Source organism: Microtus pennsylvanicus, chromosome 6 (genome assembly GCF_037038515.1).
Source record: "Microtus pennsylvanicus isolate mMicPen1 chromosome 6, mMicPen1.hap1, whole genome shotgun sequence".
Lineage (NCBI taxonomy): Eukaryota > Metazoa > Chordata > Mammalia > Rodentia > Cricetidae > Microtus > Microtus pennsylvanicus.
The window spans coordinates 39,758,552-39,782,146 of NC_134584.1; the positions used below are offsets into that span (position 1 = coordinate 39,758,552).

General features: G+C 46.3%; 1 protein-coding gene across 2 annotated transcripts in view; it reads left to right on the plus strand.

The window, feature by feature from the left end:
* The first annotated feature begins 3,993 nt into the window (after positions 1-3,993).
* Map3k1 (mitogen-activated protein kinase kinase kinase 1) overlaps positions 3,994-23,595 on the plus strand; it is a 68,427-nt gene continuing 48,825 nt past the window's right edge. Inside the window, exon 1 of one of the 2 annotated variants that reach the window (XM_075976067.1) lies at positions 3,994-4,175. Coding sequence is in view for 1 of the 2 variants with exons in the window: in XM_075976066.1 (XP_075832181.1) it covers positions 4,547-5,013 (467 nt within the window). In the remaining variant the exon portion in view is untranslated. Of the gene's footprint in view, positions 4,176-4,514; positions 5,014-23,595 lie in introns of those variants that run through there. The other variant, XM_075976066.1, reaches the window with a different exon arrangement.

Below are 23,595 nucleotides of genomic sequence, written 5' to 3' on the forward strand. Positions count from 1 at the left end.
GGCTCTATAGCAAAACTCTGCCTCAGAAAGCTAAACGATTTTCATCTTAAAAGTTCTAAACTTATGTATGACTCTACTCCTCTATCCGCCCTGTCAATGGAAAACCCAGGCATATGCCGCTAAATACAATCATCTCTGGTGCTTTGTCACGCCAAAGTGGTTTGAATGTAATTGGTTCACATAATCTCACAGGGAGGGCCACTGGTAGGAGGTGTGAACTTCTTGGAGTAGGTGTGGTTTTCTTGGAGGAAGTGTGTCACTGTAGGGCGGGGCTTTGAGGTCTCATACATGCTCAAGATACCGCCTAGTGTTATCACACCACTTCCTGTTGCCTGCATGATGTAGGACTCTCAGCAGTTCCTCCAGCCCCACATCTGCCTGCTCCCTGCCATGATGATCATGGATTAAGCCTCTGAAACTGTGAGCCACCTCAATTAAATGTTTCCTTTATAAAAGTTGCCTCATAGTGTCTCTTCATAGCCACAGAAATAAGACACCAGTCGTATCAAACCTAAAGTTGCACACACAGTTCAATTTTGTATTTATAAAAAATATTCTGTCCGGGCAGGAGCCTCAAGAATAATGCATTTACTGTTGATTCATACATTACCTCTGAAGGATGCTGGTATGCATAGATACTTGCAAAGTAAATTCTTCTAAATGGGAATCCTCTCTTCCCCATATTTTATGACAATCATCAAAATTGATTTGACAGACGTTTTTCATGCCTTGCCCACATTCGTCCTTTGAAGCACTTATTAGTTCAACTTTCATTGGCAGTTTTCATTTTCCCTTCATACTCATATTTTATCACTCTAATAATCAATTGGATAACATCTCATCAAATTTCACAAGAGCGGTCGTAATAGGCATAGTCAGGTTCGACAACCTCACTGGGTTCCCCTGGGCCCTGTATCTCACCTACTGTGAGCAGAAGTGTGCAAGGACACTTCCAGCACGGGCCATGAGTATTTACTGCACTGTCATCTCCCTCAGCGTGCTGCATGGCACACCACCACACCAGGGGCAGCTAGCGTGTGCACTATCGTGTGGACACTGGTTAGGAGATTTGCTACTGTAATCTCATCTACAGTGTCCATACATGTCTTAAATCATCTGGAATCACATGGGTAGGTAATAGTGTCTGGGGAATAGAAGCACGAAGAAAACAAGATCCAGCTTCTCTTCTCTAGCAAGTATCCCAAATAAATACTTTTAGCATGACAAAATGCCAGCTTCCATCTAATTCTCAAGGTTGCATTCTTTTTTTAAAAAAAAAAATCTTATTTTAATTTGTGTCCATGCGCACATGCGCGTGTGTATGTTGTGTGTACTGGTGCTCAAGAAAGCTAGAGAGGGTGTCCGATCTCCCAGAGCTGGAGTGATAGCGGTTGTGAACTGGGTGCTGGGAACCAAGCTCAGGGCTTCTGGGAGAACAGCAAGCACCTTATTTAGCAGGAGCCATCTTCCGGCTGCTCATTTTTACTCTACACTATCTTCACATATGGAGCTCTGATGTGAGAGTGTTTACATACCCATGGGTCTGAAAACATGCCAGTCAGCTTGACAGCTACCCACCAATAAAAACATTTGTGGATGAAAACATTTTATTCTGTTAAAACAATCAATGCTGCCCCCTGAGAGGTATAAAAAGTCTTGCTTGTGCAAAAGAGGTGCTGAGTAAATACAAGCGGAATGGCAGACCAGCGGAACTAGTCTGCGAGTACACACAGCTTTTCATTTTCATGCCCTGATATTTACGCGCAATGAGGAAATGCCCCTTGCTTATCCTCCAGATGAACTTGGCGTGGCAACTCGAGAGTGACTTGGGCCATTCCCGGCAGCACTCTGTGGGAGCGGTGACCTGGAAAGTTTGGTGTAAAAGTTATTGAAACTGTCAGTGTACAGGAAATCACTGCGAAGTTTAAGTCCAAGTGAGACTGGAAATCGAGAGGTTGGAAACCATAGCTGGGAATCAAATTAATGCAATGGAAGGCCTGCAGCAGCCTGCCATCCAACATGCCTCTGTGCAGGAACACATGAAAGGGTCCAAACAGCTCCAAAGACCAGGGTAGAGGTGGGGATAGTCTGTGTGTGTGGCGGTTGGGGGGGGGACACACTTGATCACGCTTAAGACTCATACAGTTGGGTAGGAACCTATCCACTTAACTACTTTCAAAGAAGACTTTTAAATTAACATATAGTAGGGGTAATACTTCCTTAGTCAATCTGGTCTCTTCACTATTTATCTCTGAAGGAAATCTGTGAGTCCATTCGTAGATGCGTATGGCAGCCAGATTATGTCAATGAAAGACCAAAGGAAATGGGATTCAAAACACCAGGAACAGTGGGGAAAACAGCACTTCAATTTCTCCATCAAGTTACGTGGTATGTGGAGGTCAGAGAACTGTAATTAATCCATCGGGCTTCATTTGATGCCCCTTATTTTCGCACAGTTCAAGCACATTGTACAAATAAAGAGGTAGGGGCCGGAGAGATGGCTCATCAGTTAAGAGAATGGGCTGCTCTTCCAGAGGACCTGGGTTCAATTCCCAGCATCCACATGGCAGCTCACAACTGTCTGTAACTCCAGTTCCAAGGCACCTGACACCCTCAGACATACATAAATGCAGGCAAAACACCAATGCACATGAAATAAAATAAATAAGTTATTTTTTTTAAAAAATTCAGAGGAAAAGGTGACCTTTTCCTGTTGTTTTACTTTGCTACTCGGGGCAAATTTTCAAAACTGGTCCAAAGATGGATTAAAGGTGTGTGCCACCACAGCCTGGCCTCTTGTGGCTTAGCTCTGCACTCTGATCTTCAGGCAAACTTTATTTGTTAAAACATAAACAAAATATCACTACACAAAGGCTAAAGGCCTGCACTGACTTTTCTCACTTACAAGTACCTAACTATGAGTGTGCCAATTTAAAGTTTATTTTAGATCTCAGTAGAAACCGGGAAAGCTAATCCTTTTCAATGTAGGATTTGGTGGGTGTGGCCATCTAGGAAGACCTGGGAAATAACTACTGCTTGGTTTGGATGTTATGCTTGTCTACCATTAAAAGAGCATATAATTATAGCCTCAATGTAGACCTGGATCTTGAACAGACTAATATAAACTTTCAAAACTTGTACACTGAAAACTACAGTATACCAGATGTTATAGTACTGTCCAAAACATTGAGCATAAGCCAAAGTCAGGACCCTTTAAAAAGCCCTTTTGTGTCACCTTGCTCTGCAGCTAGCCTCACGCACTCAAGCGGGTGGGGAGACTTCATATTTTAGAGAAGTTAAAGAATTATTTTAGAGATAGCTCAGGCTTTTGTCTAAAGGCAGGAGAGCTTTCTCCTTTCTTTGCGAGAGAAACCCTTCTTACCCCTCCCCCACGCCTCATATCTTAATGCTTCACAAAATAAATCTGGAGACATGAGTTCTGAGAGATTGCCCCTTCTAGACAAAGTAGAGAAAAACAAGGGGAGGAGAGAGAGAAAGAGAGATAGCAGCTCTACCCCGTAGAAAAGTAGTCGGAAAAAAATCACTATCACGTACACACTGTTTTTTGTTTGTTTTTTATCCCCAGCACCTTCTCTGGAAAGACTCTCGGGCAGTGAAAAGGCGAAGGACACCGCTTAGGATAACCTGGGAGCGGCGGGGGGTGGGGGACCCGGGAACCCGGTCTGTCACCTGACTGCCAGGAAGACGGACGTGCAGCGGGGAGCATCGAGGGTGGCGGGGGGGGGGGGCACGACACGCTGGTGGAAGATGGCAAGATCCAGCGCTTCCTGGCACAGCGCTGGCTCCTTCCCCAGACGTGCTCTCCCGCTTTCGGTTGGAGCCTGCCTTTCCAAGACTGGGGAGTAACCCCGGGCAGAGAACCGGGTTGGTCCCTCTGCGTAGCCGGTGGGAGGGGGAAGGGTGTCTCAAACCAGCGGTTTCGGCTGTGCACAAGGTAGCACAGGAAACCTTAAGTTGTGTTATTTGTGGCACGAGGGCGGGACAAGAGGTCTGCTTTGCTAACAGAAGACTTTTCGTGTCCCTCCGGTTGAACGACGGCCTTTAGTCTGCGGCAGGCGACTGTCCTGGGCGCCACCTGCGCGTCGGGCGCGGGCCGGACCGGTGCGAGCGGGCGGGACCACCCGCTCGCTACGAAGCGCGTGCAGTGACCGACTGTGAGTCCTCCCGCTCGCGTCCCCTGCCAGCGCCACCGACTCAATCCCCAGTGACGGCCAGCACAAGGGTGGAAGAGCTCCCGCCGAGCCGCGACCCCGCCCCACACTACCTGGCCGCCGAGGGCTCGCGGCACACAGCGCCCCGCGCGGCCTCCGTGCAGCCCCTCCGCCCTCCCACCTGCGCCGCGCGCCCGCCCGCTCCGCGCTCCCGGGCCAGGCGGCGCGGCCTGCTCGCGCCCGCGCGTTCGGCCCCAGCGCGCGCCCGCCCGCCCGCCCGCCCGCCCGCCCGCCGGCCGTTCCGCCCGCCCCCCGCGCTCTCCCCGCCCCCTCCCTCCCCCGCAGGCACGAGCGAATGTAGCCCGCGAGAGAAAATGGCGGCGGCGGCGGGCGATCGCGCCTCGTCGTCGGGATTCCCGGGCGCCGCGGCGGCGAGCCCCGAGGCGGGCAGCAGCGGCGGAGCTCTCCAGGGAAGCGGCGCGTCCACGGCGGGCGCGGGGCTGCTGCGGGAGACGGGCAGCGTGGGCCGCGAGCGCGCGGACTGGCGGCGGCGGCAGCTGCGCAAAGTGCGGAGTGTGGAGCTGGACCAGCTGCCCGAGCCGCCGCTCTTCCTCACCGCCTCGCCGCCCTGCCCATCCACTTCCCCGTCGCCGGAGCCAGCGGACGCAGCGGCGGTGGCGGCGGCGGGAGCGAGCGCCTTCCAGCCCGCGGCGGGACCGCCGCCCCCCGGAGCGGCGAGTCGCTGCGGCGGCGCCCACCCTGCCGAGCTGGCTGCCGCGCGGGACAGCGGCGCCCGGAGCCCCGCGGGGACCGAGCCTCCCGCTGCAGCGGCCCCCTCCGGGTGAGCGGCGGGCCGGGCCGGGCGGGCGGGCAATGAATGAAGCGAGCACGGAGCGCGGCTTCCGGGTCTCCGCTCGTGGGGGCCCGCGTCCCCGAGCCCTGAAGGTCGGGCGGCGCCCGGGACGGGACGGGAACGTGCGGGAGAGTTTGTTATTGTTTGCGGACATGTGACAGGCGTGCGAACCGCGGAGGTGCGGGGCTCCCGGGGCCGGACCGAGGGTCGTGCCGAGCCCCCACGGCGCGCGGGCAGTGGGGGACGCGGAGCGCGAAGGTGACGGCGGTGGGTCCGCGCGCGGTGACAGGAAAGAGCCCCTCAGCCCCCACGGGGACGCGCGCCCGCGGCCAGGTACCGGGCCGGGCTTGGGCGGCAGCGCCCGCGGGCCACTGCCGGGGGATTCCGGGGACTGCGGGAGAACGCCTGTCAAATGGACGCGGTCGGTCGCTCCGGGCTGGCGGGGCGGCCGGGTCTGCGGGGTCTCGTGGCTCCCCTCACTGCGTGTCCTTGGGGATTCCTCCTGCACCTCTGAGGATACAGCGCCTGGTGCTGGGAGTTTGAATCCGCCTTTGAAGTTCGCATTTGGCGGAGTGCTGCAGGATTCAGGACCGGATGTGTCAGCCATTCAGTTTCAAGGCAGTGGGGACTGCGCCCCGCAGCTCCGCTGCGTGGCGGGGACGGGGACCGTGCGGGGCTGCGGGCTTCGCTCGCAGGGGTCTTCCGGTGCACCAGAAGTAGGACGTGCGTAAGATAGTTTACACCAACGGCCTTTTGGCCTCGCCCTTTTTTGGCTACTGGAAACTTTTCTGTTAAGGGAAATTCTTTGAAGTATATGAAACTTCAAAAATTCTGATTCAGCTGTACGGAGGCAGAATCTTGACGAATGTGTGAAGTTGCTAGATAGGTTTTTGTGATAGTCGCCTGGTGGCCCCGTAGGATTTCTTGACATTTGCCATGAGTGGAGAGTGTTTGTGTGTCGAATCTGACAGTAGGAATCCTTGGTTTCGGTTACTTATCAAAGTAAATTGACCCGTTTTTTGTGCCCTGGATTGTTTAAAATCACGATCAGTTTATTACTCGGAGGTGGTTTCCCTCCCCAACCCCCGCCCCCAGTGGTAAAAAGTGTGCTGAGCCCTGCCTGTTCTCTGGCAGTGTGGGGAAGAAGGTAGGTAGTGGCCCTGCTGCAGCTCTCTGTGTGCACTCGGACACGTTTCTCACAGCAGATACTTTCCTTTAGGATTTCCTGTTCCTGTGAGGATTAGAAAACCAGAATAAATCTTAGGTGGCAACTGTTACTATAGATCATCTGGAGGTGAAAGAAGAAGAAAAAGCTAACTCCAACTTGGAGGAATTAATTTTCTCTGGTCTTATGAGACCTTTTTTTTTTCTATGTGATAATACAGTTTGCCACACTTAAGCATTGTAGTCAGTATAATGACCTGAGTGAAATATAAGAAGAGCTACGAAAATGTCTGTAGAGCTTTAGTGTTGCCTCTGGACACGAATCAGGACAAGGTGAAGGCAGGTAGAACTGACTTGACTGAGTAATCTGGGATTAATTTTCGCATTTTCTTTTTTCTCTCTCTCTTTGAGGAGTGGCTTGTAATTAATTGTACAGGCAGCCTTCAAAGTAAGAACTGTTAGCTAGGATGCTGGTGGTACGTCTCACATGTCATATGGGAAAAGCTTCATTTGCAGTAATATTGATTCTCTATCCTTTCTAGATAATAGTGACCCCTGCCCCCGTGTTGTAATACTAGGTTGAAATTCATTTTGTTTGCTGGTATAAAGCTTACATCACAAAGAAGAGGTATTCACAATTATTGCCATGTGTTTGTGTTTCCTGTTGCAATGCTTTATTGTTTTATCACTTAAAGTCTTGGGGAAATGATTGTAAAGCAATCAGATCAAATCCCAGCTGAACAGTGTTCCCCTTTTCAGGAAGGTCATGCACATGCGTTAAAGAGGAAAATTTAGTACTAATATCTCGCGGGTTTATTTTCAGTGGTAGTGAAGGACTGACGACCCTTTCTTTGTGTCTAAAGACCTATTGCGTCATTTTGCTGTTTTTTTAAAAACCAGTTTCCAAATTTGAGTCTAAAAATTCAAAGTGTAGAAAATACACATTTGTAAAAGATAACTTATGGGAAATTTATTAAAATCAAAGATTGTCTGCCCTCTCTCCTTCAGAGAAGTAACTGAAATCAGTGAAAGTTTGTGCCTGTAAGTGGCGCCCAAGGGCTGGGGATTTTTCTTTATACTAGGGAATGAGGGGCTTCTCCTTCCTATTTACTGCCTTTGAAGAAAAATTACAGCGTCACTCTCCATTGAACAGGCTGTTGTGAGTTTGGCAGATATAATTACTCCATCCTATTTTTGTAGCTTCTACCAAGCTATCAATTTGCCACCCTGTGAAAGAGCAAGATGTGCTGTGCTTGTTAATGTTAGCGTTGCTTAGAACTAAAGCTATTTCATAAGCCGCCTGGTCCTCATAGGCCTCAGTTTCACTTCCTTTAGAAGCTGTTGCTAAAAATAGAACCTGACCCATTGCTAGAAGGGAGGTATAAGAACACTAATAATAAACCTAAAACTAAGTCTCTTCAAACTTTGAGTGGATGATTGTCTAAAATCGTAGAGGCGGCCCCAGAAGTTAGTCTCGCATAAATTCCTTGGGTTTTGTACTCAGGAATTCTCTCCAGGTTTTGTTTCAAACCAGTGAAGGAAGTTACTGTATTTTTAAAAGATTAACCTTATTAAATAGGATTCTGGAAGAGAAATATCAGAGCGAGAGTGGTTGCCAGCTTTTGTTTTCTCTTCATATCTGATCTTGGCAAGGGTGACTGGTTAACCAGCATTCCTTACTATATGGTTTCCAATACACTATAATGACTCCATTTTGTTAGCTAGGACTCACTTCTGTAGCTCTTCAAGCATGATGTGTTGCATGTTTTGGAAATGGTCACTGAACTGTGGCCCCAAAGAGTTCAAAATGTGCAAAAGGGATGTTCTGTTGCTCTCAACAAGAGTAAAAAAACCAGCTGCAGTTTGCCTAGGCTGAGTCTGCTGCTCTGGTCTCCACCCTGATAGCCAGTTCCAAAGGAAGAAGGGTATGACGAGGGACGGGTAGGGGGGACTGGGTTATCCTGAGGAAAAGCGAGGGGCGTTCCCCAGTGCCGAATTAGTACTGCCTTTGCATTCTGTGCTCCAGGTGCTTGCTTGGGCTGAGGGGTAGGTAATGTGTACGGAAGAAATTGGGAAAACACTGCATGGGGAAAGCCTTAGTCCACGGAGGATGCTCCAGAGCCCCGTGTCATGGAGTGCTTTGTTTGTGTCACGTGCCATGTGTGTCCTTCAGACTGCTTGTCTTCCTAAGTCCTGGCCTTTCTGTCCTTTTAGTTCAAAGTTAGAGTTGCTTAAGAATGTGAAAGAACCTTGTGTCCGAGCTCAGACGTAGAGTGTGTCCTAGCGTGATGACCAAGGCCCGGGGTTTGATTGCTGGCATGTGCAATATTAAAAATAACAAAGTCGTCTTTAAGAAACGATTTGAGAACATTATTAATTATGAAAGAAGTGAGGGCCAGAGTTAAAATAAATGACTCACCGCAAGTGGGAAGGTAGTCTGGTACTCTGCAGATTGCTGAATGTAAGGATTTTCCCTGTGGCTTAAAACCATTTGTAGATAGACGGGCATGCTTTAATGCAGTCACCTTTCTCGCCTTCTGTGTGGCAGCAGGTCATGCAGGCCACTACAGCCCTCTCAGGCATGAGGATTGCTGTTTGGGGAGGTAAAAAATTAATTGGAGATATAAAAACCCCGTGATCACTCAGCTAGCAGACGAGATAGGATTCAACCCAAGTCACCCTGCCTCTATTGCCCAATTCCTCTCATTAGTTTCTGCTGTTTCCATTTTTGTTTTCAAGTTAATTATTAAATTAATTGATGAACTTTAAAAAGGGAGTTGTTGAGTAGGAGTCATGAGAGGACTGGCTTGGACTCTTCCCCTGCTTGTACAGCTATGACACATTTCTGTAACCCAGCCTTGCCTAGGACAAGTATTTTACAAGTCAGTGCTATTTATGCCTCACCCAACACTTCGGAAAAGAGAATAAATGATGAGTGTTGAATGTTTCCTAGATTCGTGCAGCATTAAATCGTAAGTGAAAGGAGACAAAGAAGCTGGATAGTGTTAGATTTCATTCATTCAGTGTCGATGAACTTTGCAAGACAGTGGTCTGGTTGACAGAAAGGTTGCCAGTGCAGAGCCTGTGTTTCAGCTTGTGGATGGCTGGTAGAGCGGCATGTTTCTTCATACTACGTTCAGTGCGGAGAGACAGAGACAGACAGACTAAAACCAGCACACTGGACCTCACCCACACCATTAGGTGAATATAGCCACACCTTCCTAACTCCCTGAGGCCAGTTAGTAGCTGCCCAGCCTTGCAAGTCAGTAGCTAGGAAAGGTGGGTTTGCTGGGCTTGCTCCTTTCTTCCGGTTTCTTTCTCTCAGGAGAGCAGCGGTGCTGTAGGTTTGGGTGCAGCACTGGTAAATAGTCGCAGACTTGGTTCACATTCTGTGCCTGCTCTGATGGATGTCGACAAAGCTGCAAGTTCAGGCATGATCTTTTTTTTCCTGTTCAAAGAGAAAATTAAAATGAGCGTATGGGAGCAGGAAATTCAATATCTGCCAACACTGGTTTTAAAACTCAGTCCTTATTATTAGTAAAAGCAGCTCTGGTTAGAAAACAATGCAGGGAACCGCAGAACGTGCTATAGGGCGTAAGATGACCACCACCGCCTTGTCTCCCCTGCTGTCCGGTAGTGCATCCCACTTGATTCGGGCATGTTTGTGTGGAAGGCAGTTCTGTACTGCCAGTATTTGGGTCGTTGGCTTGATACCTTGATGTTATAGACTGAGATGTTACGGAAGCTAAGCAGAAATTTTAAGTCCTAGCTAGGTACACATATAAATTCTTACCGTGGCCATTGGACCTCTTGAAGACTCAAGAGGAAGTCTCCGGAGCCACATGGGGCAGTATGCACTGTGCTGTAGTTAGTGAAAAAAGTATGTTTGTCACATGTATGCCTGTCTGTCCGGGGCATGTGTGGAGTAGGAGGGGGTAGATACTAGACAGCAGGTGGGAGCTTGGCTTCCTGGATGGCTCAAGTACCATTAACTGATATGTTATCGAATCATCTTAAGCAGGTTGTGCAGCATTCTGAACCCTAAATATCCTAGCAGGACTGTGTTCTTCATCCCTTTTCCCAGAATCAGTGTTTAATGTGTTGTACCTTGCTGGTATATAGTGAGCAGTCATCGAAAATGCCACAAATAGAGTGTCAAAGCTGTGACTATTAGCTTATTTCAATAACCTAAGTGTAAGTATAAAATAATTTAGCAGTTCTTCCTTGGAGACTTTAGGCTTAAGTCCTCAGGGTGACCTGAGCCTTCTCTCTTCTGTTTCCTTACACTGACCATTCAGAAGTCTGGAGTTTTTTTTCCTGGCCATGACCGCTCACTGCGTGCAGACTTAGGACCTAGGAATCCTCCTTGGCACCGGCCTCCCTCTCCCTCAGCTGCTGACTCTCAGGTGCCTGGCAGTTTGACCTGTTGCCTCCTCCCTAGTGAGGCATCCACCATCTCTCATAGACTGCAGATCAGACTCTTGGGCACCCTGTTTCCCACTCTTGCCCTTCAGTCCGCTTTCCACGACACACACCTGAGTGACCATTTAAATGTAAACCTAGCCTTCGCATCCTCCCTCCAGAAAAACAATTCTGTTAAGTCTGGAACCTTTCAAACCCTTTTCATTGGAATAAAGAACAAATGAATTCATAGCATTCCCTCAGGAGTCCCTGCCTGGCTGGTTCACTGCCTCTCAGACCCATCCTGGCTCACCCTAGTCCCTAGGCTCCCTCCTTCATTTCCTTACACTCCACATACTGCCTCCTGCTGGGGGCTTGTGCTTTTCATGTTCCCTCTGTCTTCACTCTTCTCTCAGTTCTTGAGGTGGCTTCATTGTTGAAATCTTAGTCCATTGTCCCTTTCTTAGGAAAGCTTTTCACTTGCTCTGTCTGGCTTTTGTGTCTTAGTGTCACGATTGATATTGTTGAGATTTTAAATTTGACTCCTTTGTTGAATGACTGCTAGCCCTAGAAGTCCATGTGACCTGAGTGGGCAGGACTGTGGCTGGGTAGGAATGGAGCACCCAGCAAAATGCTGGGTGCATACTAAACACTTGGCAGAACGTGAGCGAGAGCACTCCGTGGCGTGTTCAAACAAGTGGATCCTCTGTTCCTCCCTCTGGTCAGATGGAGTTTATGGCCTAGCCCAGAGGGGCTCAGCAGCAAAAGCATACAGGCTTACAGGCTCTTGGTAAACTGACTGGGAAGTTCCTGGACTTTAGCAGTGCCTGGAGCCTCTGTTAAGTAGGTCGGCTCAGTGTGGTCTAGAGTGGCTGTGCTACCTGCTCACGCTCAGGTAGAAGAAATTTGCTCGGTGCCTAAGATTCTTCTGTACTTACTGGGAGTTGAGGATGCACACGTAGGAATAAGTTCACCCATTTAGGTGTTGTGCCTTAATAGAACTATTTATTCTTTTACCAACTTCTCAGGGCATTGTTCAAACTTAAGATATACTTTCAGGATTTTTGTCTTTAAAAACTGTCTTCTAAGATTTATAATCTTGGTAAGTCACTTTGGGATGAGTAGAAGTTCCTATTCACATTAAAGAAAAGATTTGCTAGGCAAGCACTGTATGAGATTTCAGGCGCCGTGGAGCTGTGTAACAGGAACCAGACAGGCGGTAACTGAACCCAGCAGTCCTTACCTAGAACACGATTTAGTACTGGAGAAGGCCCTGGCAGCCACGGGGGGCGGGGTGGGGGAAGGTGAATTTGTGAAGGCCTTTGATTTTACAAGAGTCTTGGGGCATTTGTTACTAGACTTAACACTTATTTGGGGTGTTACAGTCTTGATGTTCCTGCCTCACAGTATTTAAAGGAGCACAGAGTGAGCATTGCAAGAAACAGGCAGGTTCCTTTATAGCAGAGGGATTGGCAGGGCCACCTGGTGTTAGTACAGTTGGCTCCACCTGGATAGACAGCATTGTTTGTAAACCATAGCACCATTCAGCAGCGTGGTGTGGAGCATCAGCTCTTCGGACCTGTAACATGAGTGGAACCTAGGTATAAAATCATGTCCATTATAAATAAGAAGTATGGCTTCTTATCTAAAGTTGTCATCTTCCAGTCATCTCAGAGCTTGTAGCATGTATTAAGGAAATTTTCCCAGCTATTTATAGAAAGCGTTTTAATGCTTCAGATGGTAAGCCTCTTGGTTGTCTGGAGCTGCAGCTCTGTAGCCTAGATGGTGAGTAAATGAAGTGTACTTTAGAGTTGCATAAAAGTGGATGCTGCTCCTTAGAAACACCTGTGCATTCCCTGTATGGGAAAACCTCTGTGTTTGTTGGTCTGTGTCATTTTAAACCTTGCAATTACTCTGAAATAATAATAAGCATTAAGCTGCCACCAGTATATCCCGACCTTTTCCCTAGATGTCCAAGGGTCAGCACTCAGCTGCAGCTTCCCTACCTTGACCAAATTATGTAAATTACTGAAGGATTTGGGTTAATGTTAGAGCTACTTGCAAAATATTAATTGTGTATGTGTTCTGTGATAGTATAGTATTCAGTTTCTACTCTTTTCCTTCCTAAAAGTATTTTAATTGGCTATTTCTGTTACTGGTCTGCAAGATTTCTATTGGTGATTTTTTATTGGATCTTAGTTTTTAGAAAGATGTGACAGGTTGGGGAGGTGGCTTAGTCATAAACTATGCTTAGTAGGCTCAGAGGCTGTGCAGAAAAAAGTAAACAGATGGACAGACAGAAAAAGATGTGCTAATCGGTGTGTATATTCTCGTGTTATTTTTTTAGCAATTGGACCCAGAGTCTCCTACATGCTAACCAAGGGCTCTCCCACTGAGCCAGATTCTTGAAACGGGTTTTGTGTCTTATTTTGGGGTGATGGGCATTAACATAGGGTCTTCTTATATAGTTCAGGATAGCTTTAAACTCACAATGTAGCCTATCTGCCTTGAAATTGCTAAATCCCTCTGCTTCTGCTTTCCAAGTTCTAGGACATGTGCTTACCACACCTGGCTTAGTTTTTGTGTCTTAATCTAGTTTATTCTGAATTTTAGAAATAATGTTTTGGCTTTTTAGTTTTTTTCTTTGTTTTTTTAGTATACTGGCACCTCCCAGCTGTTTATATTACAGGGAGGATTCAATGGCATTTTCATCTTTCCAGATCTTGGTAATAGCCACAATTGAAAGAAGTAAGCTTCATCAATAAAATGATAAGACAGTCCTTTTGGAAGCAACAGAAGGATATACTTGTTAGCAGTTTTGTTAGCAAATGGGGTCTTCTTACTATACTGTGTAGCACTGTAGAAATTTCTCCTTGGCAGCACTGTGCTAACTTTTAGTAAGCATGGCTGTTTACTGAGGATTGCATAAAAGTCTCAAATAATGTCAGTAACTAGACAGTTTATTATCTTTAGACATTTATATTGTTTTGAGTTGTTCTATTAAGCTGTAGTGACTTATCATATATTTAATATATAAATTAAATATACTTACAAATAAGTATATATTTAAATACTTGTGCCCTTAGGTTCATAAAATGGGTATACTGGCATAAATTACTGGTCAAAGGTAATGTGTATTTAAAAATGCACTGATGTAGCTGCACTACCCTGTAAAGCATTGTGCCAGTTCACATTCACAGTAGGGACAGTGCATTTTTCCAGCCTTGTCAGTCTGTAGATTACCACAGCTGCGTTCATCTCCCGTCCTTGTCAACCTGCGCATGGAAGCAGGTGGCTCACTTTGGTTTGTGTCTTAGCTTTTACTGTGAGTGTCCATCTCGTAAATCTAGACAGTTTCATGCTCCTTTTGTGTTTCATTTCACACATGGAAGGAAATTATTATTCTTACTGATTTCTAAGGACTTTTTGAATATTGGTAATATTACCCCTGACATTTATTGCAGTTTTCTTGGTCTGTATTATGACTACAACTTGACTGTAGTATTTTCGCACTCAGAATCATGATAATTTTGTTTTCATATTTCAGTTCTTTCTTCCAGGGTGTGTCTGGAGTGGGTCAGTGTACAGAAGCTGTGTGTGATCCGGGTTTCCCCACTGGAGCAGTGGAGCTGGAAACTTGGTTGACTACTTCCTTTTTCTCGCCTGTGGACTAGGTTATAAAGTCTACTTCAGAGTTGTTAGGAAAGCTGAAAGAATTCACGTTTGTGTGGCTCTTTTAAAAAGTAAACTATAAATGCTGTCTAAATGTTCACTATTATTCTATTAATATTTTATTGGTTTTTAAAAATAACCTAAATCTCAGACTCACCTGAACGTTAGGTAGGTAGCATTATTTTATTCGGATGACTAGTCAAATGTCTCAGCACTGTTTATTGGGTAAGAAAAAATTGTTTTCCTTTACCGTCTATTAAATTTTCAACGTAATTGAAAATTCCCAAAGACGTGTATTTCAGATTTTTTCTTGCTTAGGATGGCGGTGGGGTAGGAGTTCTACGTTCCTAAATCACCAGTTGTCACATTCTGCTGACTCATCCTGATGGTATTTGGTGTCTAAACGTCTTGGCTTTGGTGATGGCACTCTGCATCCAGCTGTCACCTGGGTAGCTCCCCCCCCCCCCATGGGATGATAGTGCCCAGAAGCTGCAAGTCCTCTGTCAGTCCTGACCTTTGTTCTCCCAGCCCTCCATCCTCAACCAGGGTTGCCTTCCTGGGGGAAATGCTGCCGCCATCTCCCTAATTGCTCCTCTCCCATCAACCTCCTCCCCCTCAGTTGGCCTCCCTCTTTCCATCAGGGATGGCTGTCAACCCAGGGGCGGCCCCGCCACACTGTCCTCCGTCCTTAAAGACATGGGGATGCCTTGTAGATGCTCTGGCACTCAAGGTCCCTCCCATGGTCACCCTTTACTGCAGATGTTCTTTCCCACTGTGTGGAGGATTCCTGTCTGAAATGTTCATTCTGTTTCCGCAGCGAGGTATTTTGTGTGGGTTTTTTTTATTCTTTTTGAAATAAAGAATTATTGGTATTCTACTAAAAATAAATGTCTATTTGTGGAAGTCAGTACTGTGCTGTAAAAACTGCTGAACTCTTTGATTTACAGCTTCTCTATATTTTAGAAAAGCACTGTTTTTAAAGCTTTGTAGTTTTCTCTTTATCACCGTATATGTGATCATGGCTTTCTGCACAACAGTATTTACAAAGAGGTGTCTGAAGCGCACATTGTTGTAAAATGAATCAAATGTTCGAACTGATCGGTGTTAAAATTTCAGACTTGCAGTGGCAGGGGAAAAATGTTGGTACCAAGCCGAGACTGCCCTTGAGACTAATCCAAGGCCATCACGGGTCAGACAAATACGCTCAAATGCTCCAAGCAGAGAGCTTGGCTGGGCATGAGCACGTCTGTGGCAGGTTTGTGTCAGCTGTCAGGCCTCCACAGCCCCTCTCCAGGGACCTGGAGTGCTGTTCTTAGAGAAGTGGGTGTGCGGGTGAATGGACTGTGTGCCTTCTGTCAGCACGCCTACGACGACGGGACACCACACCTTGGCTGTACCTGCTGGGAGCTAGATGTCAGGGTGCATGTGCAGGGTGCTGCAGTCCTGTAGTGTTCCCAAGACTGGGACACTTGCTTTCCTGGACCGAATGTGTGGAAGGTAGAGAGGCCCACAAATCAGTGGTCATCTATAATTAGAAACATGTCAGGTATAGTTCAGGCAGCCCCGCCTGAGTGGAATAGGGTACAGATGGGGCTCAGAGACCAAGCTGAGGACAAGGTCCCTGGCCCTGGCCAGCTGGAGAACTGGACCGAATTCTCTGCCTTATTTTTTGCTCCACTGACTGATCCTTAGGTCTCAGTGCTTAGAACAAAATAAAAAGCCTTTGTAGTTGGACAGGTAACCACAGTGCACCAGGAAGTGGGTCAGCAGGCTTAGAGGAGGAGTGGCTTGGCGAGCTGGGAGCCAGACCTGTCAGCTACCTGTTGCTGGCAGCTCCTGGGAGTGAATGCCTCCCCTTCACATTTCTCAGTCCAGAGTGAGGCTCCCTGTGTCCACTAGTGACCTTGAAGGCTTGCCCCACCTTTGCTCACTCCCTCAAGGTTACCCTTTAGCTACTCTTGTTTTAGCAAAGGCTGTTTGTGATGATGTTTGTGATCATCTCGTTAGAAATTCATTTTCCCTTACTATTTTGAAAGATTTTTCCAGAAAAATGGAAAACTGCAGCTTTTAGTCTCTGTGATGCAGAGTAAAATAGCTGACAGACCAGGCTTTTGAGGCTGAGGCCTGAAACCAGTGCACTGTGAGTGGAGTACAGTCCCAAGACAGACCCAAGGAGGAGTGTCAGAGAGCCACGGGTTTGCAGACTGGTGGCCAGCTCAGGTGCAGCTCCTCCTCTGAACCTCCTGACCCACGTCATGGTTCACTGTGGTTACTGTTGCCTATCAGTGTTCTGTACGGTGAAGTGAAGTGTTTGGTTTACACATCCCCTGCTTTTCCTTTTAAGTTCTTGTTCCTTTTTTAAATTTAATTTTGAAAGTTATTTTTTTGTGGCTAAACTTATTGAAACAGTTTTTTTTGTGAATTTATAAACTCTTGCTATTTCAAACCTATAAACCACCCATAAAGAGATGCTTAAATGAATATAAGGAAAAACAGTGGAAGGCTAAGCATGGCTCTATCTACCTGGAATCCCAGCACTCCACAGACTGAAGCAGGAGGATGTTCCAGGCTAGCCTGAGGGACATATTTTAAATTAACCCATTTCTGTTAATGTGTATATGTGGCTTGCTGGTAAGGGTCTGGTGTCTGTCTCCTTCATGAACTACATGGCATCTCCCTGACTCCACCTACTTTCTCTCTTTATCCCTTTTCAGATTTCCCACTTGGCTTTACTCTGCTCAACCATTCAACCATTGGCCAAAACAGCTGCTTTGCTAAGCAGTGGTGACAAAACACACAGCATACAGAGGGGAATCCCACATCAGTGCCAGATCCAGTCTCTATACACACACACACACACACACACACACACACACACACACACACACACACACACACACACACCCAGGAGGGGGCAGTGAAGCCACAGGAAAAAAATATCATATATGAAATAACATTAAGTAATGAGGAAATGCTTTTAAGTAAGCTTGTAATTGGTGAGGAGAATATTTTTTTGCAGAGCAGAGAAAATAGAACATATTTAGCAGGTAGTACCTAGTTAGGAAGCAGACCTGACAGTAGCTATAAATCTACTTTCTGGTAACTTCTGCTACTTTTTAGCTCAGAGTTAATTCTATAAAGGGATGTTGGCCAGGGAGAGCCTCTGATGAGCAAAGCCACCCTTCGGCTTCCTGTGTTTAAAAAGGCTGGTTCATGAACACACATGTGTTTAAAAAGGCTGGTTCATGAACACACATGTGTTTAAAAAGGCTGGTTCATGAACACACATGATGGCATTTTTGTTTTACTTAAAACTTGGTAACAGTTTCTAATTGTGAAAGTTGCTAATGATGTCTTGATTCTTTTCACATAATTTGGGCAGGAGCAGAAGTTTCTGGAAACTGAACTAAACCATGACTCCTTTTATATTTCTTCTGCATCTAATAATTTTGTTTTCAAACTCTAGAAAATGATTGTACTGAACTAGGTCTGGAGTAAGACTGTTGGACTGGTCTAGACCTCCTGATGACCCCAGCTTGAGGGAGTTCACACAGACCTGGCCTGTGGCAGTTTTCACACACCACATTCGCTGGGCCTTCAGCAGTAATTATTCTTTGTCTTGGCTTGGTGAAGAATCCTCAACCCTTCCTGCTTCCAAAAAGTCTGCCCCATTCCAGCAGTTGCCTGGTCCTGCAGTCAGATATCTAGGTATGTGTTTGGGGTCTTACAGTTCCCAGCCTGTCATGCCCAGAGGAAAGCAGTGTGAAGGGTGGAGCAGTTGTTAGGAACCCTGAACCCTGAAAGCATTCGGAAGCCCTTGTGACAGACTGTGCTAGCTGTCTGTGAGCTGTCACTAGGAAATAGGCAACTGGAAATAAAGCGCTGTCGTTTGCACAGTGCGCACTGAGCCCATCCTGCAGTCTGCAAAACGGAGAGTGGGCCTTCTCTTCACTGCAAGAGGGCATGCTAGGGGAGCCTTGACCGCAGTGCCAAAGACATGGGGGGCAAAGCCTCCCTCTGGGGCGCAGATCCACAGAGGCACTTTGGGCATCAGAAAGGAAAGGTTTAATGCTCAGAACGTGTTGCTTTCTCTTCTGTCCCCTTTCTGGGCCAAGTTTTGTTGATAAGGTACAAAGTCATTAGTGTCTGGAGTCAGCTAATCTAAGAATCCAGCAGTTGTACAGTGGAATGCTGTGTCTGTGTTGATGGGCCCCCAAAGGACTGAATGTCACAAATCTTAATAAATACCGGTAAGTTAGCAGAAACCTCTTTTCTAGGGCTGGAGTTGTAGTTCAGTTGGTCGTGTTAGCCGGGTGTACCTGAAACCCTGGTTTGAATCCCTAGTACCACGTGAATCTGGGAGTAGGGAACGTGCCTTTGACCTCAGTGCTTAGGAGGTGGAGACCTGAGGATCAGAAGTTCAGGGCCAACCTAAGGTGCCTGGAACCCCCTAGAACTGGTTTGGGGGGGGGTTGTCAAACCACCCTTTCACGGGGGTCGCATACCAGATATTTACATTGCTACCAATAACAGCTGCAAAATTACAGTTATGAAATAGCAACAAAGCTAATTTCATGGTTGGGTTCACCACAGCATGAGGAACTGTATAAAAGGGTCACATACAGCATTGAGAACCACTGCTCAAGAAAGGGGGCTGAGGGCCACCCTTTATTAGGAAGCTGCTCTTTGGCAAGTTGGTCATTCCTTTGTGTCCCTCTCCCTCGGCATCCGTATGGTGGTCTTCGGTGCTGCCTTTTCACCGCCTGCCTCCATGCTACTCTCCGATGTGCTACCACAGGGTCTTTCCCCGTTTTTCTCAGTGTGTTTCCCGTTGTAATCAAGCACTGTGTGATTTAGCATTTGTTATGCCGTGTTACTGGGTTTTTGTTTTGTCTTTTAATGGTTAGGATTACCTATGCTAAACTCTGTCCTTGTACTTTGGGTTCCATCTGCTCCAGCTGTTTCTTTTTGTGTGTATTTAGAGCACATGAACTAATTTTATAATGACCAGAATTTTTTTTTTCAAATTGCAAAAATCAGCCCAAAGACAAAAGAATTGTGCTGTTGGCTGCTGATTTTTTAATGCTAATTTAGGATTGATACTTTTAATGCATTGATAATGACAATATTTGCATGGCTTTAAAAGGATTTCAGTTTGGGAATCTGCTTTAAATGTTGATTCATTCTTTTCCCACATTCTTAGGCAGCCACATTAGTTGGAGTCTTTTTATATATAATGTTCTTTCCTTAAATAGTTAAAATTGTCTTGGAAATCTCATCACTGGCTATTCTAACTTAGCCTTCCATGGGTCTTGCTGTTTATTTGGTTCACTGTGAACTTGGAGGTCAGACCCTGTAGTCATTGCAGAATCTGGTAGCTCTCCACACAGGCTTCTGTTACCTAGGACTCCTACCTAGGGTAGGAGCTGGGGACTGGTCTTGTCGTCTCTCTAGCCCCTGTGGCTTTCACTGTCTCCAGCAACAGTAGCCTTCCTTCTAGAGTCTTTCTTTTTTGGTTTTTGTTTGTTTGCCAATTCTAATACTGTCCTTTTTTAATTGGTTTTTATTGAGCTCTACATTTTTTTTCTTTTTTTCTCTGCTCCCCTCCCTTCCTCGCCCCTCCTCTTCTACCCTCTCCCAATGTCCCCATGCTCCCAATTTACTCAGGAGATCTTGTCTTTTTCTACTTCCCATGTAGATTAGATCCATGAATGTCTCTCTTAGGGTCCTCATTGTGGTCTAGGTTCTCTGGGATTGTGAATTGTGGGCTGGTTTTCTTTGCTTTATGTCTAAAAGCCCCTTATGAGTAAGTACATATGATGGTTGTCTTTCTGGGTCTGGGTTACCTCACTCTTTCTTAAAATCTGGCAACTGAGGTTGTGTAGATGCCACCACTGGTCTTGGGTAGCAGAGGCCTAGGCTGTGTTGCTGCACCTGAAACCTCCCAGCACCGAGGATTCAGATACCCTGTAACTGTCCTCATAAACAAGCCTTGCTCAGAAGGGCATTGAGCAGCTCTGGCAGCAGTATGCATGCAGCCCTGGGTAAAGAAGCAGGAATGTACATGCAGCCGTGGGTACGGAAGCAGGAGTGTTGCGCGCGGCTGTGGGTACGGAAGCAGCCATTTTCACTCCTTTGTAGGCTGGAGCAGGAAGGTAGGCTCAGTCCTGAGTCACTGAACTTCAAAACCTTCTTTCTAGGTAATTAGACCTTGAGAGAGGAGAGGAGGAATGATTCCAGAAGGTCTTGGGCCTCCTAATCTGGTTTCTGCAGTGACAACAAAAGAGAGACTCAGTCTCCAGTAAGGTGAAAGATGAGGATCAACACAAGAGGCTGTCCTCTGACTTCCCCATATTCTGACGGCACAAATGCTCCCACACCCACACACTTGCTACCCATTCACCAGTCTTGTGAAACCAAACACAGATTTAGGTTTAAATGCATTCCCTGTGACAAGAGACTCGACTCCAAATGTGGTTAATTTCCTTATTAGACACACGTTGTTTTTTGAATTTTGTTTTGTTTTGCCAGCAGAATGAGAGATGTGTGGGTGTACGCATTCATTAAAGTAATTGTTAGCACCTGTGCAGCACTTTACCTTGCTCTGAGAGCTTGCCCAAACTTTGGCTCTCATGGGGGAATAATTTTTGTTTCACAGATGGGAATAATTTGGGAGGTTGGGTGGGAAAGGAAAGAGTGACAGTTCCAGACCTGGACCATGATGCTGCCTGTAGCCCAGTGAACTGTGCACACTCCGGAGCCTCCTCTGCTTCCTCGGACATTTGGGAAGTCACTTCATGAGCGAGCTCTGCTGTAGCATAGGTTCCTTATTAATGGGTCTGGAGATTGCTAGGAGAAAGCTAGTTTTACCTTCCAGCAGTGAGCATTTTAAACTCATTTTAGACCAGTATTTTTTTTTCTTTTGGTATGTTTTGATTGTTGGTCGAGCCTCTTAACTAGTTTGACTGAAGACCAGCATCCAGTGTCAAGTTCTACCTAAGTAGAGTTCGAATCATTTGTTCTCCTGTTGCTGCTTCTTCCACTAGTGAAGTAAGTTAACGATCGCCTGCCTACCAAGTGTGGGGCTTTATTTTGTGTTCAGTGGACATCTTTGATAATTAAAAGAACTTAGTGGCTCTGTTCCATTTGCTGTTCCAACAAAGGAGAGGCTTTTGAATCTAACTACAGAGAGGGCCCTTAACTGTGTCTCTTACATTGCTGAGTCTTGTTTTCTTCGGTACTGATAATGTGTTTGCCACCCCGTAAATCTCATATATTGGCACTTTAACTTGGTACATGACTGGCACAGTTTGCCATGTGGGTGCCGCTATGCCAGAAACTAAGCCGTCCCCAAGTCAAAGCTGGTGTTTGGGAGGTCCCTACAGTGTGATGTTTGGTTCTCTAGCCACTTTCTGATTCCTGGGAGCTAGTCTCACAACGAGCTCTTGAAGAAAATCCCCTGGGAGGTGATGTCTTCTGGGGATGCTGGGTCTGAGGACACCCAGAGACAAAGAACTTGTGTAAAGGTCATCTCCTGTCTCACTGCACTCATAGTAATTCCCCCGAATGTTACCTTTCCTAAGAACATGATTGGCAAAAATACTGATTTTTTTTTTTGAGAAGTCAGTGGACGGTCCCTACTGACAAATGTAGCGCCTTAGTGGTAGCTCTAGGTTCGTGTCCGTATCTCTGAGAAGACAGCAGGGAATGTTACATCTGGTTGTTCCCTAAGGCCAGTATTTCCTGAAAGAGGGGGACCTTACTGAGGAACTGGGACATTGCCAAGTGAGGGACACAGGAGAGGCAAGAAAGAGAGCTTTCTCAAAGAGCAGATGGTTAGACAGATGAGGGACACAGAGACAGAGAGGGTGGTGGAGAGGTAGCTGCTGTACTTTAGTGTGGTACGTAAGGCAGGTGGAAGCACAGGCTAGCTCTAGGCAAGCCTGGGGAGGAGGGAGGCTGGAGAGACAAGTGTGAACCAGGTTGTTTGCAAAGACTAAACATTTGGGGGCTGTTAGGTAGGTTTCTGTCTTAAGACAGGAAGAGACAGATTTTCACAGGTTTTTGGAGCAAAGAGTTTTTTTGTTTGTTAAGTAGTGAGTGTGCTTTTCTGAACTGTGTTTCTCGAGGAAGTTTAGGGGGGTCATAGGAAGCCAGTGTGCTGAAGTTTGCCGTGGTAATGAAATGAAGTACATAGGAGTTTCCTTGTTGTTATAGTTCGTAATGTAACAAAACCCTGGCTCAGCAGACTCATGAAGAATTGGCTATGCCAAGCACTAGGACTAAAACAGTGACAAAACACAAGTCCCTGCCTTCACAACATTGCATCCTTACGGAAATGGTCCTGACTGCCCAGACCCATTAGCGTGATCTGGTCACATTTTTTCCTTTGGACTTTTATTAAAATGTTGTAAGTGCATTCTTTAATCCTTCAGTCCATTGTTCTGCCATCCAGATTGTCCTTTTAGATTATCTTGTACAGTCTGTACACAGTCCAGCTTGCTCAGCATGTCTGTGACTGGTAACAGTCAAGCTTTGCTATCTTAGAAGCAGAGGTGTGGCAGCATCTAGTGGGCAGTGCAAGGATTCAGAATCATGAGAAGATACAAAGTTTCAGAGTGATTGTTTAGAAAAACAATTTGAGATTTATAGAAGTACTGTCTATAGCTCACTCTCTTGCACATGGAGAGCTTTGTCAGATGGACAGTGTAATAACACAACTAATAAGATATAAATATTTAACTTGTTTTGTTTTGAGACACAGTCCTGCTAAATAGCCCTGGCTTGCCCCAACAGCATCCTCCTGCTGGGATCACAAGACTGCCCAACCCAGTTCATTCCTACTTCTGTTTTGGTTTCTTTTGTAGTGTTTGCTAGGCAAGTGTTGCTCCAGAGTGTAGTCTGTCTTACAGGATGTACTTGGAATAATGAACAAAATTGAGTTTTGTGGCTTGCTTCAATACATTTCAGTTGTATAGTTTGGTCACATACGTTTGGTTTTCAGGACAGGGTTTCTCTGTTTAACCCCTAGCTGTCCCAAGAACTTGCACTGTAGACCAGGCTATCCTCAAACTCACAGAGATCCGCCGCCTTCTGAGTACTGGGATTAAAGGTACCTGTACATATTGCAAATCTTGGGATAAACTTGAAAACTGTAGAAATAAAAGCACCACTGTTACAATAAAAGAAACTGGCATCTGTCCACAGAATAGTAGAGAGGACCAGGAAAAAGCTGCAGGTGCAGCCATCTGAGTTTCTTTCTTTCTTTAAGAGAAGTGTTGGCTTTTTTCCAGAATGATGTTGGGGAAAGTGTGTATCTACACGCAGAAGAAT